We start from the raw sequence: 20,289 nt of genomic DNA, 5'->3' as shown, positions 1-20,289 counted from the left end.
GCAACTAAGAATTATTTTCATTATTGATAAATCTTAATATTCGTTTCTCTCTACCGCATATTTGTGTCTTCTTTGGGAAAACACTAGTTTTAATACAATACAGTGTACATTAAAGCAGGGGTAGGCACCTTAGAAGAAACCTGCTGGAGACAGCTAGATTTTTAAAGTATCCACCGGAAAAATCTCACCACCTTTCTCCAACGCACTTTCATGCAGGAAGAGTGCATGGGCAGAATGCCTTCAGGGACACAGGTAGACAAACAGGTAGTTGAATCATTTCATTTGGACTGAAACAGTTGTATAATGGTGATGTTATCAGGGAAAATTCAGATATGACTGGAGAATACAGAAACCCTGTGTTACCATTTAACCATACCAGTCAGGAAGGGTGAAAATGAAAGACACTGTTGAGTTGCAGGACAGGAAATGTAGGATAAGTGTTTTTTGGTCTTTACCAATAGGCACAACAAGTCAGGAAATCTCTGCTGCTTGGATTCTGACCACTCAAATCTGTCCCAACCTTATGTAAGCACAATGATTAATTGCTGGAGTGACCCTTTAACCTCACATGTAAACTATGTGTTGTCCCATGGATATTGTAAAAGTCGAAACATTTTTGAAACCTCAGTTTGATTTAATAGATTCAGGTATAATAAGACCTGCAATGGCATCATTAGGTTTTAATTTAGATTTAACACATATAACCAGACAAGTTGGTGCCTGGCTGTCCTCCATTATGTTTCCCCTCCAGCACCGCAGACTACCTCATTGTGAGGAAAGAGAGGCTCATGGGAGTACGGACCTGGAAACAGACACACAGGAGCTGTCCACATTTAACTCGAATTGCCTTTTTCACTCAGAGCCTGCCCATTCACCCCGCCTCCCTTGCACAGCAGGAATGTGAAATGCACCTGAACTGGATCCTACACGAGGAAGATTGACTGCTGAAAGTCACGAATCCACCTGTTCCGGGACAGAAGTGTCCCTGTCAGATCCGCGCAAAAGCATTATCCATTCGTTTCATTTGCCTAATCCCCGTCAACTGTGAAGAAACTGAAGGCAGCTCGTAAACGCGTGTACAACAATGTTTGACTGCTGCGTGTCAGGTGAGGAAGCGGAGAGACTCAGGATACACAGAGAAATAGAGAGACAACTTCGTCGTGATAAAACAGCCTCTCACCGGGAGTTGAAGTTGCTGCTGTTAGGTGAGTGTTTGTAGCGTAAAGTTTAGTCATTTCCACATGCGACTGAAATGTTGAAATTATCAACGACATACTTACCTTGGGATATTAAATGCATCCTATTAAAATGTGGATATTACCATATAAATCTAGCCAACAAAGGGACTAAAAACTGTAAATAGAATAAACAAATAGCTTGCTATGGACTAATTGTTACCCCAAAGGTAGCTTATATGTAGTTACAGTTGAGTCTAGGTTGAATTGAAAAACGTGACTAATACATATATTTATACAACTATAGCTCAACAGAGGTTTTCCTGTAGGCCTAAAGCAAGAACTTCCTGTGATGATCCAATAAATACTGTGATTTGTGGGGATGTAGAAATAAAATAGCTGTAATCAGTTTGTAATAGAGCCTTCATGACTTATATTGGAGTTTAGAAGCTGTCTTTGTTATTTAAGAGTTAAAAAAATATTTTATATATTGGCAAATATTTGTTGTTTTATTAAAACACAAAACATTTTTCACTAGAAGAGAGTACTTCCAGGCGTGTCTTGCGGGTGTAACACCAAAATCTGTGACCAATCAGATTCTGTGACTACACCCAAATGACGATGTTTTCCTAACCATAACCAAGTACTTTTGTACTTGAAAAAGTAAGGTATCACAAAAGTTAGTACAATTCATTTTGAGTGGTATATGAATGTGTGTACCAAATTTCATGGCAATCCATCCAGTAGTTGTTGAGATATTTCACTCAGAAACAAAAGTGTCAACCCCATGTTTGCAATACAGGAAAGAAAAGTCATAAGGATTCATGCTCTGGGCACCATAAATGTCTGTATAAGATTTAATGACAATCCATTCAGCGGTTGTTGAGATATTACCCCCAAAACCAAAAGTTGAATCCTCTGGGCACCATGATCCATTCAAAAGTTTTAGATTGGATACTGGACTGAAGGTGGACTGTACTAGCCATAACAAGACTAAAAATTGTGTGTGAGATAGATGATAGTCGGACTTTGGAAGAAAGTCTTAAATAAAAACACATCATCATTTAGGTTTGCAGATTGAGATTTTTTGTCCCCCCTGACGTCAAGGGTCATATTAGTTTGAGCTGATAAAACCAGCAAATACAAAAGTGTCTGGATCAATAGCTGGCAAGCTATTGATCCAGCTTGGTGTGTGTTTATTCCTGCATTGTTCATTTTAAAAGTTATTACAGGTTACCCTTTGCATTAAAATTGTTGGTGAAGCCCAGATTAGCCAGCACTTGATAACCTTTATAGTTTTCTTCCCTTAAAACCAAACTAGACTTCTGCATGTTTTCACAAGTGTAGACCTGTGTATTTATGCTTTATGTGCCGTTGTTTGTTAGGATGTTTTTGCTCACAAGACATTAAAGTCTCCAATAAAAATGCTCCATTGTAAAAGCCATGATAGGTCAATACAGTACAAGCAGGCTGTTTTGTTTTTGTTTTGTTTCTTTTGTCAGCATTAACATGCATACGCTAAATAGATAACAGGTAAGTTAAAAGTGCAGAGAAAGCGAATATGTCATAGGGTGCAGAGTGAAATTCTGACAAGCGTGATGATGAGTAAACAAATAAAATAAAATATATGGTCAAATAAAATATATTACAGCATATTAGACATAATAGGCTCAGATGTGGCCTGCCCCCCCGAGCTATTATAAAACAGACCACTTATAATAGCTTGATTGTTGGTTAAGTTGGAAACAAAACATCACACATAAACTTTATACTTCTTGTAAAGGTGAGTCTAATGGCTAACAATTTTAGGCATTTTAGGTTCTTAGCTGGCACTCTTATCAAGAGTAATTAAGAACCACAGGGCAGGAAGCAGTTCACGGTTTCACTCAAGGGCACATAGCTGTTAAGATGAATGACACATTGACTTGCACAGATCACACAAACCTTTACTGTCCCATAACAATGTAGAGTATGCAAAACATTTGTAACTGGCATAACCATTAGTAGGAAATTACAAACATAAACGTAACTTCCATATACGTGTTTTTATTAATCTATATTCTTTACATATTTCTCTTACGATGTCGTCTTTTTTTATTTTGGTCCACTGTGGGTTTTATTATTATTTGACTTGTTGGTTCTTTGTCTGTTTTTATGTTGTTCATGTAAGTACATATACACAGAAATTAAATTAGATGACGTGCGTACCCGCATACCTATAGAAATAACGTTAGTAATGGGGTGTTTTGTGGAAACAGGGTATAAATGCACCCACTCGTGTACACATACTCACATGTATAGCTTGGGGGAAAAAACTATAATAAATTATGAACCTTTATTTAAAATATTCCTACATTCCTAAGAATGCAGCCTTTTTTTGTTGTTGTTTTGTTGCCGAAATCCTGTTTAGCTAAAACTGATTGATGTTCAGATGATTTTTTTAGTGCATGTCCTATTTCTGGCATTGCTTTGATGTTATTCCATTTCTCATCCTTGGGTCTTATTCATCTCATTTGCCTAGGGACTGGTGAAAGTGGGAAGAGTACTTTCATCAAACAGATGAGGATCATCCATGGCACTGGATACAGTGAAGCTGACAGGAAAGGTTTCACTCGGCTTGTGTTTCAGAACATCGTCAAAGCCATTCAGGCGCTGATCCACGCCATGGAGACTCTACAGATTGACTACATCAGTGACCAGAACATTGTGAGAAACTGTACCCATTTAATAAAAGATGATATTGATGTGTTATGGAGTACATTTGCAGTTCTCATGCTCCTAATGGTTACTAATAGGTCAGTCAAAGATGGAAATTTTGTGTTTAGAAAGGTCCCCTGTGGATGTCTTATGTGTTTCAGCTCCACGCACAGAAGTTGAGCCAAGTAGAGGCAGACCGGGTGTCCACTTTGGAGGCTTGGCAGGTGGACGCCATTAAGAGAGTGTGGAGTGACCATGGTGTTCAAATATGCTACGACCGCAGGAGGGAATTCCAGTTATCTGACTCTGCCAAATAGTAAGACTTTAAAATATTTCATGTCATTTACATAAGCCCAGGGCTCTTTAAGAGAACCAAAGCTTTTGCACTCATCAACTCAAATTTAAGAGTGTGGATTAAAACTTTTAATGTGCATGTGACGATGCTATTTCTTCGTTCAGGTTTGTGTCAGGAAATTAAACTGGATGCATTGTTGTTAACTTTTCAGTTACCTGACCGACTTGGACAGAATCACAGCCCCGTTTTACATCCCCACCCTGCAGGACATCTTGAGGGTCAGGGTCCCCACCACGGGGATCATAGAGTACCCCTTTGACCTTTCAAAAGTTATCTTCAGGTAGGGTATTGTTAACTTGACTGACTATAAAACGAATCTTTTGCTACATATATAGGAGGAGTATTCCATGTTTTTACAAAGCATAAACGTTGCTTAACGCCGCTCTCTCCCAACGAGTGCACGCATCACTGGCAGTAGCTGCCTTCCGGTCAGTGGTGGAGTTTCTTTCTAAGTTTCACATTGCTATGTGGGTTTAGCTGATGGTTCAATAAATTAGATGAAAGCAATTCCGTGGTTGTTCTTTGCATCTTTGTGACACAATATTGGCAATACTTACAGGTGTCGAAAGAACGCCTGTCTGCCTCGTTCTCAATTCTTCTTTTAGCTTTTTGGATTTTAATAACAGAAGGGCCTCTCGACTTGAATTACCACTGACTTGCTGCGCAATCACGCATACACATCAAAGACAACAAAAAAAATTCTGGTAATGCAGTACCGCAGCGTTACACGGACTAATAACTGTACTATTACTGTTTTGTAAATAGTAATTCCTTACACTACTAGTTACTGGGGAAAGTGATAATATTACGGTAACACGTTATTTCCCAACACTGTCTGTTGCACAGGACTGGGACTGACTCTTAACAATGACGGAGAACAACTTGGGGATTCCCTCTTGGTCAATCAGGTTGTGACAGTGTCCAAACTTGAAGGAATAAGAATACCAGAGGCGCGGAAGCATTGTGAACATTCCCCTATGTGGTGCAGAACTCACTTTTCCAGACATAGTCAGCCTGAATCTTTGTCCTTTGGGACCTTCTGAAACCTCTTTGCTGTCTCTCTTGTCTACCTTTGATAGCGACTGAGTATTCTGGATGTTAGCACAGAGTAAATATAGAGCCCCTTAGCAGGTATCTACTGGGGCTTAAATTCAGCCTGGGACTTTGGCATTAGTAAAAGGATTTTTTGCAGTTATTTTAATAGTTGTAGTGTTTTTCTGGTATAAGAGAATCCGATTACGACCTTCAAGAAACTTTTGGATGACACCTGCCTCCTCAGTTACTATAAGCAAGTCACCAATGCACTGAACAAATCCAGGTCAGGCAAGCCCGAGCTGGAAAACCTAAGTCACAGTACAGGCCTACTGCTATATATAATGCAATCTCCTTGTAGGTAGGTAGGTTTATTGTCACAATATAACAAGTGAAATTGTGTTTTGTAACTCCCTTCTGCTACATAGCAGACAATATACATTAATACGGAATCAATTATTAAAAATGGTAAACAGAAATAAACTATAATCAATGGAGCAGGGCTGAGGATGAATTAGAGTTTAAGAGTCTTCTTCTGCTGCTCCTGTCACATAAACCCTATGGAAAGTAAACTCCTTTTGATTTGCACCGTTGAGCAGTTTTCAGCTGAAAAGAAGATCGGTCCAAGTTGGGAGATACCAGGAATGAACCAGCCATTCGAGAGTCTTCCCGAACTTCCCAATGCCCAGTCCGCCCCTGCCCCTTTGTGCCTAAAGCAGGAAAGCCTTTGGTGTCATTTGGGCAAGTGTTTCCTTGCCCAACATTACCTGCTGCTTGCAGGCTCCCATATTTGTTTATTGGTTTGTTTTCATTAAAAAACACTCTTCCCATTTCTTTTTTTACCGTCTTGAAAAGGTATTTGTTATTGAAGAGCCAATTTTTGATCATCTACAAAGCGTTGGATTTGTTTTTGAAGAGGAATTTTATTGTTAAAGTACTTGTGAGATTTGTTCTCCATGGTTCTTATTTATTATGTGTTTGGGAACTGGGTCTCATGCACATTTTTCCCTGAGCTGTGGCCTGTAGAATCAGTACCGCCATAGTTAAATGAGAAGATAGATAATACTTATGTCTGTACGCTAAATATAAAGCTAGAGTTAGTAGGCGATTCGCTTTGGCTTAGCATGAAGATTGGAAACAGTGGAAAACAATTACACAAACAATCATTTAAAAACAACAAGTTCGGGAAGTTACCGTTTACCTTGTTAAACCAAAACTTGTTGTTTTTACATTTAAATATTTGTCTGAATTTTTATATTGTCATCTAACTTGGCAAGAAAGAAAATAAGTATATTTCTCAAATTACATATATTCCTTTTTTAATTAACTTGAACAAATGTTCGTGTGTCTAGGATGGTGGATGTGGGTGGTCAGCGTTCAGAGCGGAAGAAATGGATCCACTGTTTTGAGAATGTCACGTCCATCATTTTTCTGGCGGCCCTCAGCGAGTACGATCAAGTCCTTTACGAGAGTGAGAATGATGTAAGGTCAAAAGCCTTTCCATCCACTCTGTACTTCTTCAAAATGATGATTTGATTCTCGATTTCTTGTGCCATGGTTATATTTTGCTCTCAGTAATTTTCTCTTTAAAAGGAACTATTATTTCCATACAGTAGTCTTTTGTCTAAGACTATTCTCACCTCCTTCTTCAGAATCGACTGAGAGAGAGCCTTGCCTTGTTCAAGACCATCCTCTCATATTCTTGGTTCCAAGAATCCTCCACTATCCTCTTCCTGAACAAAGCAGACTTGCTACAGGAGAAAATCACAAAGTCTCATTTGGCAACCTACTTCCCAGACTTTACTGGTAAAGCATGCATTCTCTTTTTGCTCTGCATGTGTTAAAACAGCATTCATAGCTATGAAGTAAATTACCATTTACTATTTAGTGCACCATATTTACCATATTTACTGAGTGCCATTTTATTTGATTGTCTTTTTCACTCTTCTATGTAGAGATAGTCAAAAAAATTTATCAGCAACTATTCCGATGATTGATTTAGTATTTCTATTATTGACTTGATCCTGCTCTTACTTTGTGATGATTTGCTGCTTCTCTCTGTATTTCTTTGTAATACATCTTTGTAAACTTGAATATTCTGTTGATCAGACAAAACAAGCAATTTGAAGACATCATCTTAGGCTCTGAGAAACTGTAGTGGATGTTTTTTCAAATTTTGTACTTAAAATTACTTAATAATCGGCAGATTTATCAATAATAAAAATAATCCTTCGTTGCAGCATTCATTCTGAGTGTGACATTTTACTATGGCATGAAAGCAGTATAGTCCATGGCATGTATACACTATAGAGTCTAATGAACAGAATCTATTATACTGGGATAAGTAAGGTGAACAAGGGTGTGATTTTGGACAAAGCCCATGTCTTATGGGATCACAATTAAATTTATTCAGAATACACAGATTCTCTCTGATTTTGACCACTTTCGCCTCCACAGGGCCTCAGCATGATGCTGAATCTGCAAAAAAGTTTATCTTGGAAATGTACAAGGAACGGCATTGCGGGCACCCTAAACGCCTTTACACACACTACACCTGCGCCACGGATACAGAGAACATCCGGATTGTCTTTAAGGCCGTCAAGGACACAATCTTCAGAGAAAACCTGGGCAAGTTCAACCTCGAATAAGGAGGTTGTAGGACAAAGTGATCACTTGATCTCATCATTTGGAACAAGAAAACTGGTACAGTCACATGCTGTAACACCTTTGTGGACATTTTATCTGTTATGTGCTCCCAGTTGTAGCTTGTTCAACAACATGAGGCAGTCAGACATCAGTGTCAGGTAAGGAACATTTCTCAGACACAGACAGTATGTGCCATTTTTTTGCAACACAGTTCATCATATGTGGTATAAAAAACACATGTTGTATAGCTAAAAGAGAGGAATGGACTATTGAAATGTTAATTGTTGTACTGAACTGTTAGACAGGCTCCTTTTATACCATTACTGTTTGACAGAGAACTAAATGGAGTTGAACTAGTATGATAAAATCATATAGAATGCAACCTTCCCTGTCTTACATCTCTGGGAGGAGGAAGAAACCTGCCTTAGATTATACATATGATAATGTTTTTATGTGTGCAACAACAACCACGTAGCCTGTGACATTCTTTTTTCCCCACTGTTGCTAACTTTAAAATATAGATATTAAAAACCACAAATTGTTTTTAAACAAACTGGGTTCTGTGTTGTCCTGGTCTCTATGCATATAACTTAATTTTGACATTAAATAAATATACATATGTTTCCATACAAAAATGTGTCAACCATTTTGTGATATATGACAGCAGATGCACGGCATTCATTAACCAAAGGCTGTTTTGGGGCGTCTCCACTCTATGTCGGCGCTCCAGGCGTGGTCACACTGATTGGTATGTAACAACCTTTGTACTAAACAATGTGCAAAGGTCTGACAGGCTGGTCTCTGTCTTCCTGTCTAAGTGTTGGGACTGAATAGTGGTAAGTGAAAAGAGGCATTCACTGACGGCTAAACCTGTGGAGAGAACAATGCTTGTTTCCACACGGAAGGAGAGACTGTCTAGGTACAATTGATTTTATCTGCTTTGTGGCTATAGTTTGCTTGTTTAAGGGTTGAAAAGTTCAGTGCTAATGCAGAATATAAAGGACACATTTGGTGTTCCCTTATAGACAGTGGAATGTTAAGTGTCAGATGTTTGGATTGGATCAGTCTTTATTTTTCTACCAGCATGTGGTAAAGTGTGTGAATATTATCAGCACATGAAGCTGACAATGTTCTCGTTTCTGATTGTTATTGCTCTTTTTTCCCATGAGGGCTAATAAAATGTTGTAGCTGCACAGCTAGCCCTCACAAATCTAATGTCAGGCATTAATAGCAGTACCACACTCCTTGGGTAGTAATAACACAACAGCTCCTACACATACACATAGAGTTAATCCCCTCCAGTTTAGGATAATAATGACACACAAACACACCCTCCTATAGCACCGTTTAATGGCACTGCTTGAGGAAGCTGCTGTGCAGAGAGCTGTTATAGCAGGTGATCTCCCTTATTTGGTAACAGCCCAGATCATGTGACCACAAAATGGTGGAAGCTGTGAGCTGTTTGTAAGCTGAGCATCTCCACCGAGAGGCTGGGAGCAGGAAATAGGCAGGAAACTTGGAAGTACATCCATGCTCTGAGACGCACAAAGAGAGAATCCCGATCCCCAGCAGTGGTGAGTAGATGGCTTTTGTTCAGCAAAGATAAATAGAAGAGAAAGAGGGATATGTCGTTTTTTTTTCTCTCCCAGCCAGCAGACAGGAAGCAAGAGTGAGGGAGGGGCTGCTGTCATCAGCACTGTGGTCCTGTGCTGAGCTGTGGATGTGAAGCAGCTCGGCATCCTTCATGGAGGATGCAAAAGACAGCTGATGCTGATTTTGTTATTCTGCGTTGTAGGAGGCTATGTCATTGTATGTTTATCTGTGTGAATGTTTAAGGGTGGGTGTGCACATATATCTGTGAATCGTCAGCATGCCAGCCATCTCCACTGTACAGGAATCAAACATTGGCAGATTTCTGTTGCAGCTGTTAATGCGATGACATCTTCCTTGTTCCAGGCAGAGTCTGCCGAGGAGGAACAAGGATGTATGTTTTTTATGATGAGCACACGTGACTCACTGAATTTGCATCTCTGCCCAATCTGTGCTCAGGCGAGCGTGCAGTCATTCGCTTTGAATCAGCACTAGAAAAAGACAGCGAGGGGGGGGGGTTGTCATGATGTAACAAGCGTTGTTCCTCCCCCTCTGCCAGTTTGAATGGAGGGATTATTCACAGGGGAAGATGACCTTTAACCTCAAAATCTCTCCCATTTCTTTCACCCCCCCCCCCCCCCTTCTCCCCTTACCACCTTACAACTCTTGTCTTCTTTGTCTCTCGTTTTCTGATAACTGTGTAAATCTATCCGCAAAATAGATCAATATAGCTGTACTGATTAAGTAAAACCAATCCACCATGTGCTGGTGTTTGGGAGGTTCTTGCACTTACGATTTATAGTATAGCCAGACTGTTACTGGATCTTTTGGGCCAATATTGGTTTTTGGGAATTTGTCCGACTGTAAATTTTCAACATAAACACAACATAAACATGGATCCCTTACATTTGCTTGTGATCAAGATTTATAGTGACTATTACTATGTAACAGTGACACTGTTTCTAAATTATCTCAAACCTAGTATGGCATTTCTGTTCAGACAAATACTTGTCATGTACACGGATTCCAATGTATCTGCAATAAGATAATGCCCGATTTATCGATCTAGGCCTACTATGTGCTCCAACAATATCTAAGAAAGCAGTTTTCAGTGGTGGAGAAAGTATTCACATTCTTGACTTAAGTAAAAATAGCAATACTGCATAATTAAAACAGTCCATTACAAGGTAAAGGTCCTACATAATTTACACATTCATTATATGTTTTATTCTGTAAAGTAACTTGTAACTAAAACTATCAAGTAAATGTAGTGGAATAAAAAGTTACCTCCAAATTGTATAGGAGTAAAAGTATGAAGTAGCATGAAATGTAAATATTGTAAAGTACTTGCCCAAATGTATAATAAGTACAGTACTTAAGCAAATGTGCTTAATTACAGTCCATCACTGGTACATTTAAAGTTTGGCATAATTAAAATTCAGATTAATGTTCTTGTTTGCAAATTATTAAATGTAGAGGAATCGCAGGCGATGCATTACACAATAGTCTGGATTCTCTCCAGGTTTGTTGTTGTATCATAAGAATCCATTTAATAAGGAAGTAATAAGTAATAATTCCTGTAATTATCTTCTCGTAGGTCCTCCTGGGGATGGACCTATCATCAGAGAGTAAAATGAACTCTGAGGGTGGCGAAAGCAGACCAGGTGAATATGAGTCAACCTATGCTGAAATTCAAACCAGAACAATGGTTATTCAAAAGAAATATAAAGAAACCAACTAAGTACATAACTGTTTTTATGCTCTTCTTTTCTGTAGTCCCTCCTAGCTCTCTACCCCTGCAAGGAGGTCCCACTCAAAGAAAAAAACTATCTGCCCCTCGAATTAGCCTGTCACTGGATCAGAGCGAGGATGACTTGGGGGAGACACCAGATGATCTTGACATTAACGTTGACGACCTTGACACTCCAGATGAGGGGGATTACCTTGACTACACAGACCATGAAATGGACTGGGAAGGTGGGTCTTCCAGAGAACAAACAGTGAAAAGCATAGGTGTAAATAGGAAAGTGAATGATGGCTGAATCCCATATAGCTTAAGGTCCTGGTATTTTGTATATTGGCTCACTGTCAATTGAATAGAACAGAGCCATCATTAATGCTATTCGCCTGTGCTTTACCTACTATGAAAATGTCTGCTGTGAAAAAGGCCTATAACACAGTATTTGGTCTTTTCTCCCATCAGACCCCAATGAAGCCAGTAGGAGTGGGACAAGTGAGCCCTATGATCCAATCCCAACATACAGCGCTGAGGAGGAGCGTCAGGATGGCAAACTATGGAGGACGGTCATCATTGGGGAGCAGGAGCACCGCATCAACATGAAGATCATTGAGCCCTACATGAGAGTCATCTCCCATGGAGGTGATCATTTTACCATTATAACTATGGATGTTACGTCCATCTTAAACATTACCTCTATGAGTACAGAAGCAAATCATTTTCAAATATACCCAATACTGGCTCAGAAATCGTTGTTGTTATGCTCACTGTCTAGTTAAAGTCTGTCTTAAAACCACACTCCCAGGCCCACATGCAAAGGTATAAATTCCACCGGTTCAAAGTTGTAATATGCTAATCGGAGTTGCTTCCAGTAGCCTATTGCTGTGTGCTTACAACAATTAAGCTTCAGAGCAGTTGTGAGTGATCTGCGGATTTTCGCCTCTCAGTCAACATACAAGCTGGAATACTTTCGTTGAGGCAGATTGCATCAGAGGACGAAGACCCACAGACACTTTTCAAGGCTTGAAAAAAGTACCTCCACCTCCTTTGCATCTTCAGTAAAAAATAATAATTGAACCTGTTTTAATTTACAGTAAAAAGATGCTAGAATTGAACACCAGTCTAAGATAATGCCGTAAAGGCTCTTGCTATAGTAAAGATTGAAATATATAAACATTATTTATTTAGTTTAGGTTCATTGTTGACGTAGGAAATATAAGTTTTACTTGTAATTTTTAATTTAATATTATAACATCATCTAATTTAAAGTATCAGCTTAGTGGGGTTAGTGGGGTTTGGCATAATGACATTATTCATGCCATTACTTCATCATAATTTGTTATTTTATAAATCCTCTAACTTTAGATTTTGTCCAACCTTTCCTATTAATGTTAATTATTTTACAAAAGGATATCTCCTTGGCTACTGTCACAGGAGGAAGCAATTAGATCTACCAAAATCTGTTGCAATATACATATGGGCATGTGTACGGAAGATGATCAAACTCAGAACTAAAAGAAAACCTCATTCTACAACACCCAATATTCAACCTGTGTTCCATTAATGCATTTTAGAGATGCTGCCATAAATATAGAAAAATAAAGCAGCTATTCAGTGGAATTAATACTGGCATTGTTATCGTTTGAGCAGTAAACATGTTTCAGTTTTCAGTTTCACTTTAGAACAGGACTGAATATCTGATCCCAAGTAACACCTTCCCATAACAGTCATTATCTCTGGTATTCTGTATCACAATCACCTATTGTTTTTGGCTTCTGCCACTTCTCTGCTACCAAGATGCCACAACGATGTCTCATTTTGGAATGCATTCATCTTACCTTGGATGTGGGCCAACCAAGAATGAGGAAATACAGGCTGTACAGTAGTTGAAGCCAGCTGATGTGTTTTATATCATCCAGTGGCCATCAGAGAGGGTACTCTCCACAAACAAAACGCAGTGGAAATTTTTATGTCCAATTTTTGCACGACCTCTGCAAATTTTCAACCTGAATCCAATAGTTCTAAAGTACAAAGTGGCCACTTGACAATAATATACCCCATGTGTTTAATGAAGGGTGACTGCTGGTGTCCAAAACAGCTCTCTATAAGTAAACAGACAAGTGTCAAAAAAATCAAAATAAACAAGTGGAGAAATAAGTGCATTTGCTTCCATACACTGAATGGTTTGAGTATGAAAAAGCTGTGAATTGTATGTTGCAACCTTCACAGTTGGTAGATCTCAACTCAACTGCAAACTTGTGGGAATGTCTTAACGATTATTTTTATTACCATCAATAACTTTATTGATTAATTAATTAGTCTATGAAATCACCATCATAATTACCTAGATTAACTAAGTAGAAGTCTTCAAATGTCTTTTTTCATCCAACAGTCTAAATCGCAAAGATATAAAGGTTTCAACCACATAAGACAAATATCAAACAGCAAATCATCACTTTAGAAAGCTAAAATCTAACAATCATTATTATTAAAATAGTTGCCGGTTATTATTTTCTGTCAATTGATTAATCAACCAATCATTTCAGCTCTATAAATCACCAAATGAAGGAATATCCATTAGAATAATACTGTCTATTTCTCAAGTAGAGTTACAGAAACGTGAGGATTTACCAAGCAGCATTGACACTTTTCTTGTTATACTAAAACAGTTAATATTGTTTTTTCCTTTAATTTGTCTGTTTATAGCTGCATTAAGACTGCAGGGGCATCTTAAATTGAGGCCAGACACTGAGTCACACCATATTGGTTTCACAGTTAGGGGCCCATCTCTCTCTCTTCTCTCCTCTGTGGGGCCCTCTAAAATCCCAGGGCCATGGGCTTGTGCCCTGGTAAGCCTGTGGCTTATATAAGCACTGACCATATTACCATTATTGGTGGAAATCAGACCCCTAACCATAGCAGGTAGTGCATTTTCTTCCCACTGTGCTCTGAGCTTAAGTGAAACACAGCCGTCCCATGGAAACAGAGATGTCTGTCACTGAACAGTCAAAAGCTCTGTCATTTGGATAAAAGACCCTCTGTCTGAGTGACACCAAATCTGGTGATGAATGGTTTGGTGAATAAAAGAAAATTACATTAATCTGAAAAGTAGTGAGAGGAAACAGGACAGAGAGAGACAGTCAGACAAAAGAGACACAGATTGGCAGATAAATAAGGGAACAATCAAATTATGAAAACTATGCTACTAAGCTCTTACCAACAATGGAACAAGGTCAGGTTAACTCTTAAACTGTTATTTTTATGTGTGTTTATCAAGGCTACTATGGCAACGGAGTGAATGCCATTATAGTGTTTGCTGCTTGTTTCCTGCCAGACAGTGACAGAGAGGACTACCATGAAATAATGGAGAACCTCTTCCTGTGAGTATTATACTGCAATAACTAACACACACTTTTAACCAGTCATTTACTTTTTCAGTGTGTTATACAGTTGCCACTTTTTAAATTTTCAATCATTCATCAATTCAATCACACATCCAATTTTGCTATCTAAGAAATGTTTGTTATTGGTTTTTGCAACTACTAATTAATTTGCTTTTGAGCCACGCTAGTGATGCTCCGTCCATCCACCACTTTATTCATGGCTGATATAACTCAATAAGAATAACAATAACCAAAACAATGAAAATAGTTAGAATAAACCACAATCATCCTTAAAGTCACAAACAAGACTGTGTACTGAAAGCTGTGTCTCATTTCAGATACTTCTGTGTAGTACGCTATCTACACTCTGTACTTACTTGCATAGAGCATTAATTTAGACATGGTAGTGTTGTCTCAAATCAAACATGGGTTACTCGTTGTGTGCTTACTGGAAAGTAACATTTTTATTAAAAATTAATGGATACTACTTTTACTTGCTTGTGTGTGCAATTGCAACCGCTGCAGCTTCCTCGGCTGCAATTTTCACATGTGACTCATGGTTGGTGACAACCATGCAAACGTCTGGGCCTGTATTGAAATCCATAGAGCCAGGCTGCTAGCTGGATAAAAAATGTATTGCCATGAAATTTTCAACAGTCATTCGTGTTCCCCAGAGGACAAACAGGGGACCTTTGAGTCCTTTGAGTTTTCATCTAGCAACATTTACTTGACTTTTTTGGTTTCTAGACTCCGTGGTATGGATATCCAAATACCTGCAAAAACAAATGACATACCCATCAGCCTCAGCTGAACTTTGCTAACACACTAAACTAAGATGATGACCATGCCTGCTAAAACGCCATTGTTAGACTTGTCATTGCTAGCATGTAAGCATGCTGACATTACATTTAGTCCAAAGCAGCACTGTACATACAGTGTCACAGGGCTGCTGGCATTGCTGAAGACACAGCTCAGGTGCTATTTCATGTTAAGACCTGATGCCATGCTTTTTGAATTTATACAAAGAGACCTCAATACAAAAAATGCATTTTATTCTCAAATGGTATTTAGCATGTTGAGGATGCTACCGAATTAATCAGCCACATCCCCTCTGCGTAAGGCAAACTCTCTAAATAAAGTGATAGTCTAGCTTGTTTGCCGAGACCTCCCATGTTGATGTCTTCATTGTGCTGGCACAGTTGCATTTCATGCTTAGACAGTATGGTTGGGATCCCACAGGCTGTTCTGTGAAAGATATTGAGTAAGCTGGCATATCTGAGAGTTTTGGATAGAAATGAAAGGAGGTAAACCGTAGTGTCTGCAGTTTCTGATGCCAGATGGCTTGAGGTCTGAATCCTTGCGAGGAGGAGTTATAGCTGGATGGTCAATGGTATGCAGCTTGATGTCAGTGGGAGATGATCACAATAGTCACGAAACAGAATGGATCAGCAGTGTTGGTTTGTAAGCTGGAGAATGACATTGGATCAAAAGGAGAGGAAAGTCCTTGAAGTTAGAGGAGTTATTGAGGAATTTTTTAAACTTTATTTTCAGAGGAGGTGGCAAGAAAGAGAGAAGGTGGGGTGAAATGAGAAAGAGATAACGAGTATTGGATTTAGAAAGGTAGAAGTCTGATTGAGCTGCCGAGATGGATGCAAAGACGGACGAAAAGAAGAAATTCAAAGCAAAACATCTAATCCATGAAGAAACATTTGTGCCAATTTCTCGTAGCTGACACCAGAGGAGAGATGTTTCTTATATGCTGATAGTTTTTCGAATACAGAGTGAGACAGATATGTCTCCTATTGCCTCATGTGGCGTTCAGATTCACAAAACTTAGTTTTGCATTTCTTGCTCTTGCATTTCACCATTTTGAGGTATGCTAGGTGAATGACTTCAGTGACACTGAAGTCAGCAAATGTTAGCATGCTATCAGGCTACATGGTAAATATAGAAAACATTATACATGCTAACATTAGCATGTTACCATTGTTTTTGGAAGCATGTTAGCATTAAGCCATAGTACAGTTGTTGGCTGTTGACTCTAATTTTGTTTGGCTTTTAAAGGGTATGTGGAGAGTATATTTATTCCAGTGTTCAAATGTTTGGTCAAATTACAATCATACTTCCTCATGTTATTCCAGAGAACAAATACTGCTAAATCTTCCTGGGACATAAGTCAAACTTTAAGTATTTAACTGTGTGTGTGCACATTTGTGTGTTTGTCTTCAGCTATGTGATCAGCACACTGGAGCTGATGGTAGCAGAGGACTACATGATCGTTTACCTGAATGGAGCCACACCCCACAGAAGAATGCCTGGCCTTGGTTGGCTGAAGAAATGCTATCAGATGATTGACAGAAGGTGTGTCCCATTTCATGTGACTATGATTATTGAGAGATAACAGTAGCATTGTATGACCCTTGAATGAAAGTGAAAATGAGCTCCAATGTGGACATAAACACACTTCACATGTAATATATTTTGTTTAGGCTCAGGAAGAATTTGAAATCCTTCATTATTCTCCATCCATCATGGTTTATCAGGACCGTTCTAGCCATTACCAAGCCCTTCATCAGGTAAATAAAATCCTGTTTTGCTAGCTTTTTGTACAGACAATTGTGTATGGAGATATTTTAGTGCCAGCACAAACAAATCGGAATTTAATAGTTTTGAAATGTTCAAACTAAACATTGTATAGTAAATTTAAAATTGTATTTCACAGATGAAATGAAATTATATGGTTTGAAATTGAATTTAATTGATCTTGCTTTCAATTTATGAGTATTATTTAAATCAGTGGAGTTCCAAATTAAGTTTCTCAAAATTCAGTTTGAACTCAGAGACTCATCTGGGGGACTCTAGCCTACGATAGAAGAGCTCAGATTTAACCCAACTCCTTTCAAATGACTTATTCTGACCCAAGGCTTTCTGGGTATGTAGACCATCAGGGTAGCTGTGTAGTGTCTCCCATTTTGTTATAGCTGACTTGTATACTTGTGCTTCTGAGTTGAAACTGGAATTTCAGAAATTGAATTCTGAACTGAATTTGGAAGTTCAATTTTAAACCATTAGATTCATTTTCAGTCTGTAAAATACAATTTAAAATTGTGCATACAATATTCAGTTTTAACATTTCAAATTCAAACCTATTGAATTCAGATTCAATTTCTGTTGGCACTGAAGAAACTCCATAACTGTGGTTCCCAGCAGATGAATTTTAACTGTGTTGGTGATTCATCATGAGGTTGAAATGTTTTTGTTGTGTAGTTAAATGTCTGAACAATTATGGTGTGCCATGAAATTTGGTGCAGACATTCATGTTACCTTCAGGGTAAATTGTAATAACATTGGTGATTCTGTGACTTTGACTCTAGTGCCATCATCAGGTCAAGATTTTTATTTGTCAAGTTGGCCTACAGCCTCAGAGCTGCTAGCATGGCTATAAACTGTTGTGTAAATGTTCATTGGCCTTCTGTAGCAGAGTTAAACTACTGTAGTTTCACTTCAAGAAAGACAGACTGATTTGTTCCTCTAATGCCAAGCCAGTTACTTACTATGCTTTTAATGTGTGTCATTGCACTTTTTTTTTTTGTGTGTGTGTGTGTGTGTGTGTGTGTGCATTTGTTGCTCTTGTCACAGCACCAAGTTCAGCAGTAAGATAAAGTATGTGACCAGCTTGGATGAGCTGCATGAACTCATCCCCATGGAATGCATCCAGATCCCAGAGTGCATCATTAGGTGAGTAAAAGCCCCCCAAATGCTACACCACCCCTCTACCTCCTCCAAGCCTGAGTTGTCTTTTTAAGTGACTTATATTCATCTTGTCATTTGAACTTTCACCTCTAGACTTGACAAGGAACTGAAGGATGCAGCAGAGAACTCAAAGTAAGCATCGACTCTCCTGCCTCTCATTACTTCCCTCTGCAGAGGCAGTGGCCCCTGCCTCAGTTTTATCCTTGGCTGGAGTGCTCATTTATCAGATGGCTCACTTTAAGATCACAGGGACTCTTCTGCTGCATGAGGACCAATTAGATTTGGCTATGGTTGCAATTACAGGAAGGAGAGAGAAAAAAAAGTTGCTAAAGATGCTAAATTCATCGCTTTCATCTCATTTATCATTACAGTAAAATAAATGAGCCTGTCCTTATTGCAGAGGGATCTATTACACTGATAATAAATGTAGGAACAAAATTGCAGAATTCACACACTAATCTCCTGCTGACTAATTGTGCATTGAATCCTAAGTTGCATGTGTCTTCAAATTCACAAAATACCACTGCATTACAACAATAAATCTGCTCTAACAACCACTCTTTTTTCTTTCATTGAAGAGTGAATAGTTTTCTGCTGGGATCGGAGCCAACAGCAGCTGGCAGAACAGAGTAAGTCCTCTTAGACGTTTAAGTTTACACATGGAAGAGAAATTGCCTTGTGTCAGCAGTCTGTCACCCATACATAAACAGACTCGTCTTTATTGTTAATGTTTTGTTCTTTCGTCTTCCCAGCAAACCAGACGAAGCCGGTGCCTGCAGCTCTTAAACCCAAACATCCTAAATTAATAGGTCAGCTCAATGTTCAGAAGTCACTGTCATATTTTATGGGTAATGCTGGAAAACAAAGACAAAGGCTTGTTAAGCTAGTGTGTGTGTGTGTGTCAGTGGTTATCAATTAGACACTGGAGTTTAATTAGAAAACACAACTTACAATAGTAAGAGTTAGATCACATTCTTTATGGCTGCTGTAGCATCTACTGTACCTTGCACCTGAAATCCAGAGAACTATATAGTCAAGTGGGAAGCTTGGCAGCACTTACTGAGTAGCATCATTGTTCATGGTAGGGTAGGAAATGCAATTACACACCAGACAGTGCACTGCGCAAAATCCATTTGTAGAGACTATAGTTTTAGTAGTTGTGTGCATGAGAAGCAGGGAAGCAATAATATCACCCTTTACTGGTCACACATTCTCAGTATGTCAGATAAAGAAGTGACTTGTGTGTCAGCAATTTACAATAAAAGCACAAGGTCTTTGCCAAAGAACCTTGTGCCATAGTTGATCAGCTATTGCATTTAAGCAATCCAATCCTCTGTCTTAATACTTGTTCTAAAACTGCAAAATAAATCTACAAATGGATATTTTAACTTTATGGAGTCTATTCGAAACCAAGGAAGAATAAGTTAAATATGAAGTTATCAGTGCAATGTGAGAGCATGTCTTTTTAGCTCTGCAAATGTATGTGTGTGTGTATGTGTGTGTGTGTGTGTGTGTGTGTGTATTTTCAATCTGTTTCTGCCAAATACATAAACATAAACTGGGAATCATTTCCTCAGCTTCTCCTGGATTATCAGGAAAACCTCAGAAGAAAGTAAAGATGGGATTTCTGTAAAGCACAATATCTGTGTGTGTGTGTGTGTGTGTGTGTGTGTGTGTGTTTCCACACGCATGTGTGTGCATCAGTGCATGTCCCCTCATAGATAACTGATGGTCCTCTTACCCATGAGTCTTCTCCTGTGGTGTATTGAGGATGTGCAAAGCAATTATGGATCACTGTCCAGTAATTCAATAAAAATGGACTGAAGTCTGAACATTTTCTGTCATTGTTTTCAATCATGTCTGGTTTGTGAGTTGGACTTTAATTGTTTTGCTGCTAAATGACAAATCAGTCAGTTTCCG

General features: G+C 38.7%; 2 protein-coding genes across 3 annotated transcripts; both read left to right on the top strand.

The window, feature by feature from the left end:
• Positions 1–782: 782 nt before the first annotated feature.
• Positions 783–8,534, top strand: LOC123981897 (guanine nucleotide-binding protein subunit alpha-14-like). The gene is made up of 7 exons (XM_046067137.1): positions 783–1,205; positions 3,697–3,881; positions 4,034–4,188; positions 4,379–4,507; positions 6,612–6,741; positions 6,912–7,065; positions 7,717–8,534. Exons 1-7 carry the CDS (start codon positions 1,085–1,087, stop codon positions 7,905–7,907), a joined length of 1,065 nt encoding a protein of 354 aa, XP_045923093.1. The 5' UTR covers positions 783–1,084; the 3' UTR covers positions 7,908–8,534.
• A 104-nt stretch (positions 8,535–8,638) lies between these two features.
• Positions 8,639–20,201, top strand: prune2 (prune homolog 2 with BCH domain). 2 transcript variants are annotated; one of them, XM_046067139.1, is made up of 13 exons: positions 8,639–8,653; positions 9,326–9,479; positions 11,093–11,159; positions 11,272–11,472; positions 11,699–11,875; positions 14,511–14,613; positions 16,846–16,977; positions 17,106–17,192; positions 18,256–18,354; positions 18,463–18,501; positions 18,948–18,998; positions 19,122–19,178; positions 19,947–20,201. In XM_046067139.1, exons 3-12 carry the CDS (start codon positions 11,105–11,107, stop codon positions 19,153–19,155), a joined length of 978 nt encoding a protein of 325 aa, XP_045923095.1. In that variant the 5' UTR covers positions 8,639–8,653; positions 9,326–9,479; positions 11,093–11,104; the 3' UTR covers positions 19,156–19,178; positions 19,947–20,201. The 2 variants fall into 2 exon arrangements, with proteins under 2 accessions (XP_045923095.1, XP_045923094.1); XM_046067138.1 differs by lacking the exon at positions 8,639–8,653 and having other exon boundaries at positions 19,122–20,201.
• The last annotated feature ends 88 nt before the right edge of the window (positions 20,202–20,289 follow it).

The sequence above is a fragment of the Micropterus dolomieu genome, linkage group LG13 (assembly GCF_021292245.1).
Source record: "Micropterus dolomieu isolate WLL.071019.BEF.003 ecotype Adirondacks linkage group LG13, ASM2129224v1, whole genome shotgun sequence".
Lineage (NCBI taxonomy): Eukaryota > Metazoa > Chordata > Actinopteri > Centrarchiformes > Centrarchidae > Micropterus > Micropterus dolomieu.
The sequence above is the reverse complement of the archived record's forward strand: the minus strand, read 5'-3'. Positions and strand labels throughout refer to the sequence as shown.

Excerpts from the sequence above, each read along its gene's own strand:
- LOC123981897 (XM_046067137.1), top strand. The coding sequence starts at position 1,085 with ATGTTTGACTGCTGCGTGTCAGGTGAGGAAGCGGAGAGACTCAGGATA. Across the intron at positions 4,189-4,378 it reads TTATCTGACTCTGCCAAATA|TTACCTGACCGACTTGGACA; the intron begins GTAAGACTTTAA and ends TTAACTTTTCAG. Across the intron at positions 4,508-6,611 it reads CTTTCAAAAGTTATCTTCAG|GATGGTGGATGTGGGTGGTC; the intron begins GTAGGGTATTGT and ends TCGTGTGTCTAG.
- prune2 (XM_046067139.1), top strand. The coding sequence starts at position 11,105 with ATGGACCTATCATCAGAGAGTAAAATGAACTCTGAGGGTGGCGAAAGC. Across the intron at positions 11,473-11,698 it reads CCATGAAATGGACTGGGAAG|ACCCCAATGAAGCCAGTAGG; the intron begins GTGGGTCTTCCA and ends TTCTCCCATCAG. Across the intron at positions 11,876-14,510 it reads GAGAGTCATCTCCCATGGAG|GCTACTATGGCAACGGAGTG; the intron begins GTGATCATTTTA and ends GTGTTTATCAAG.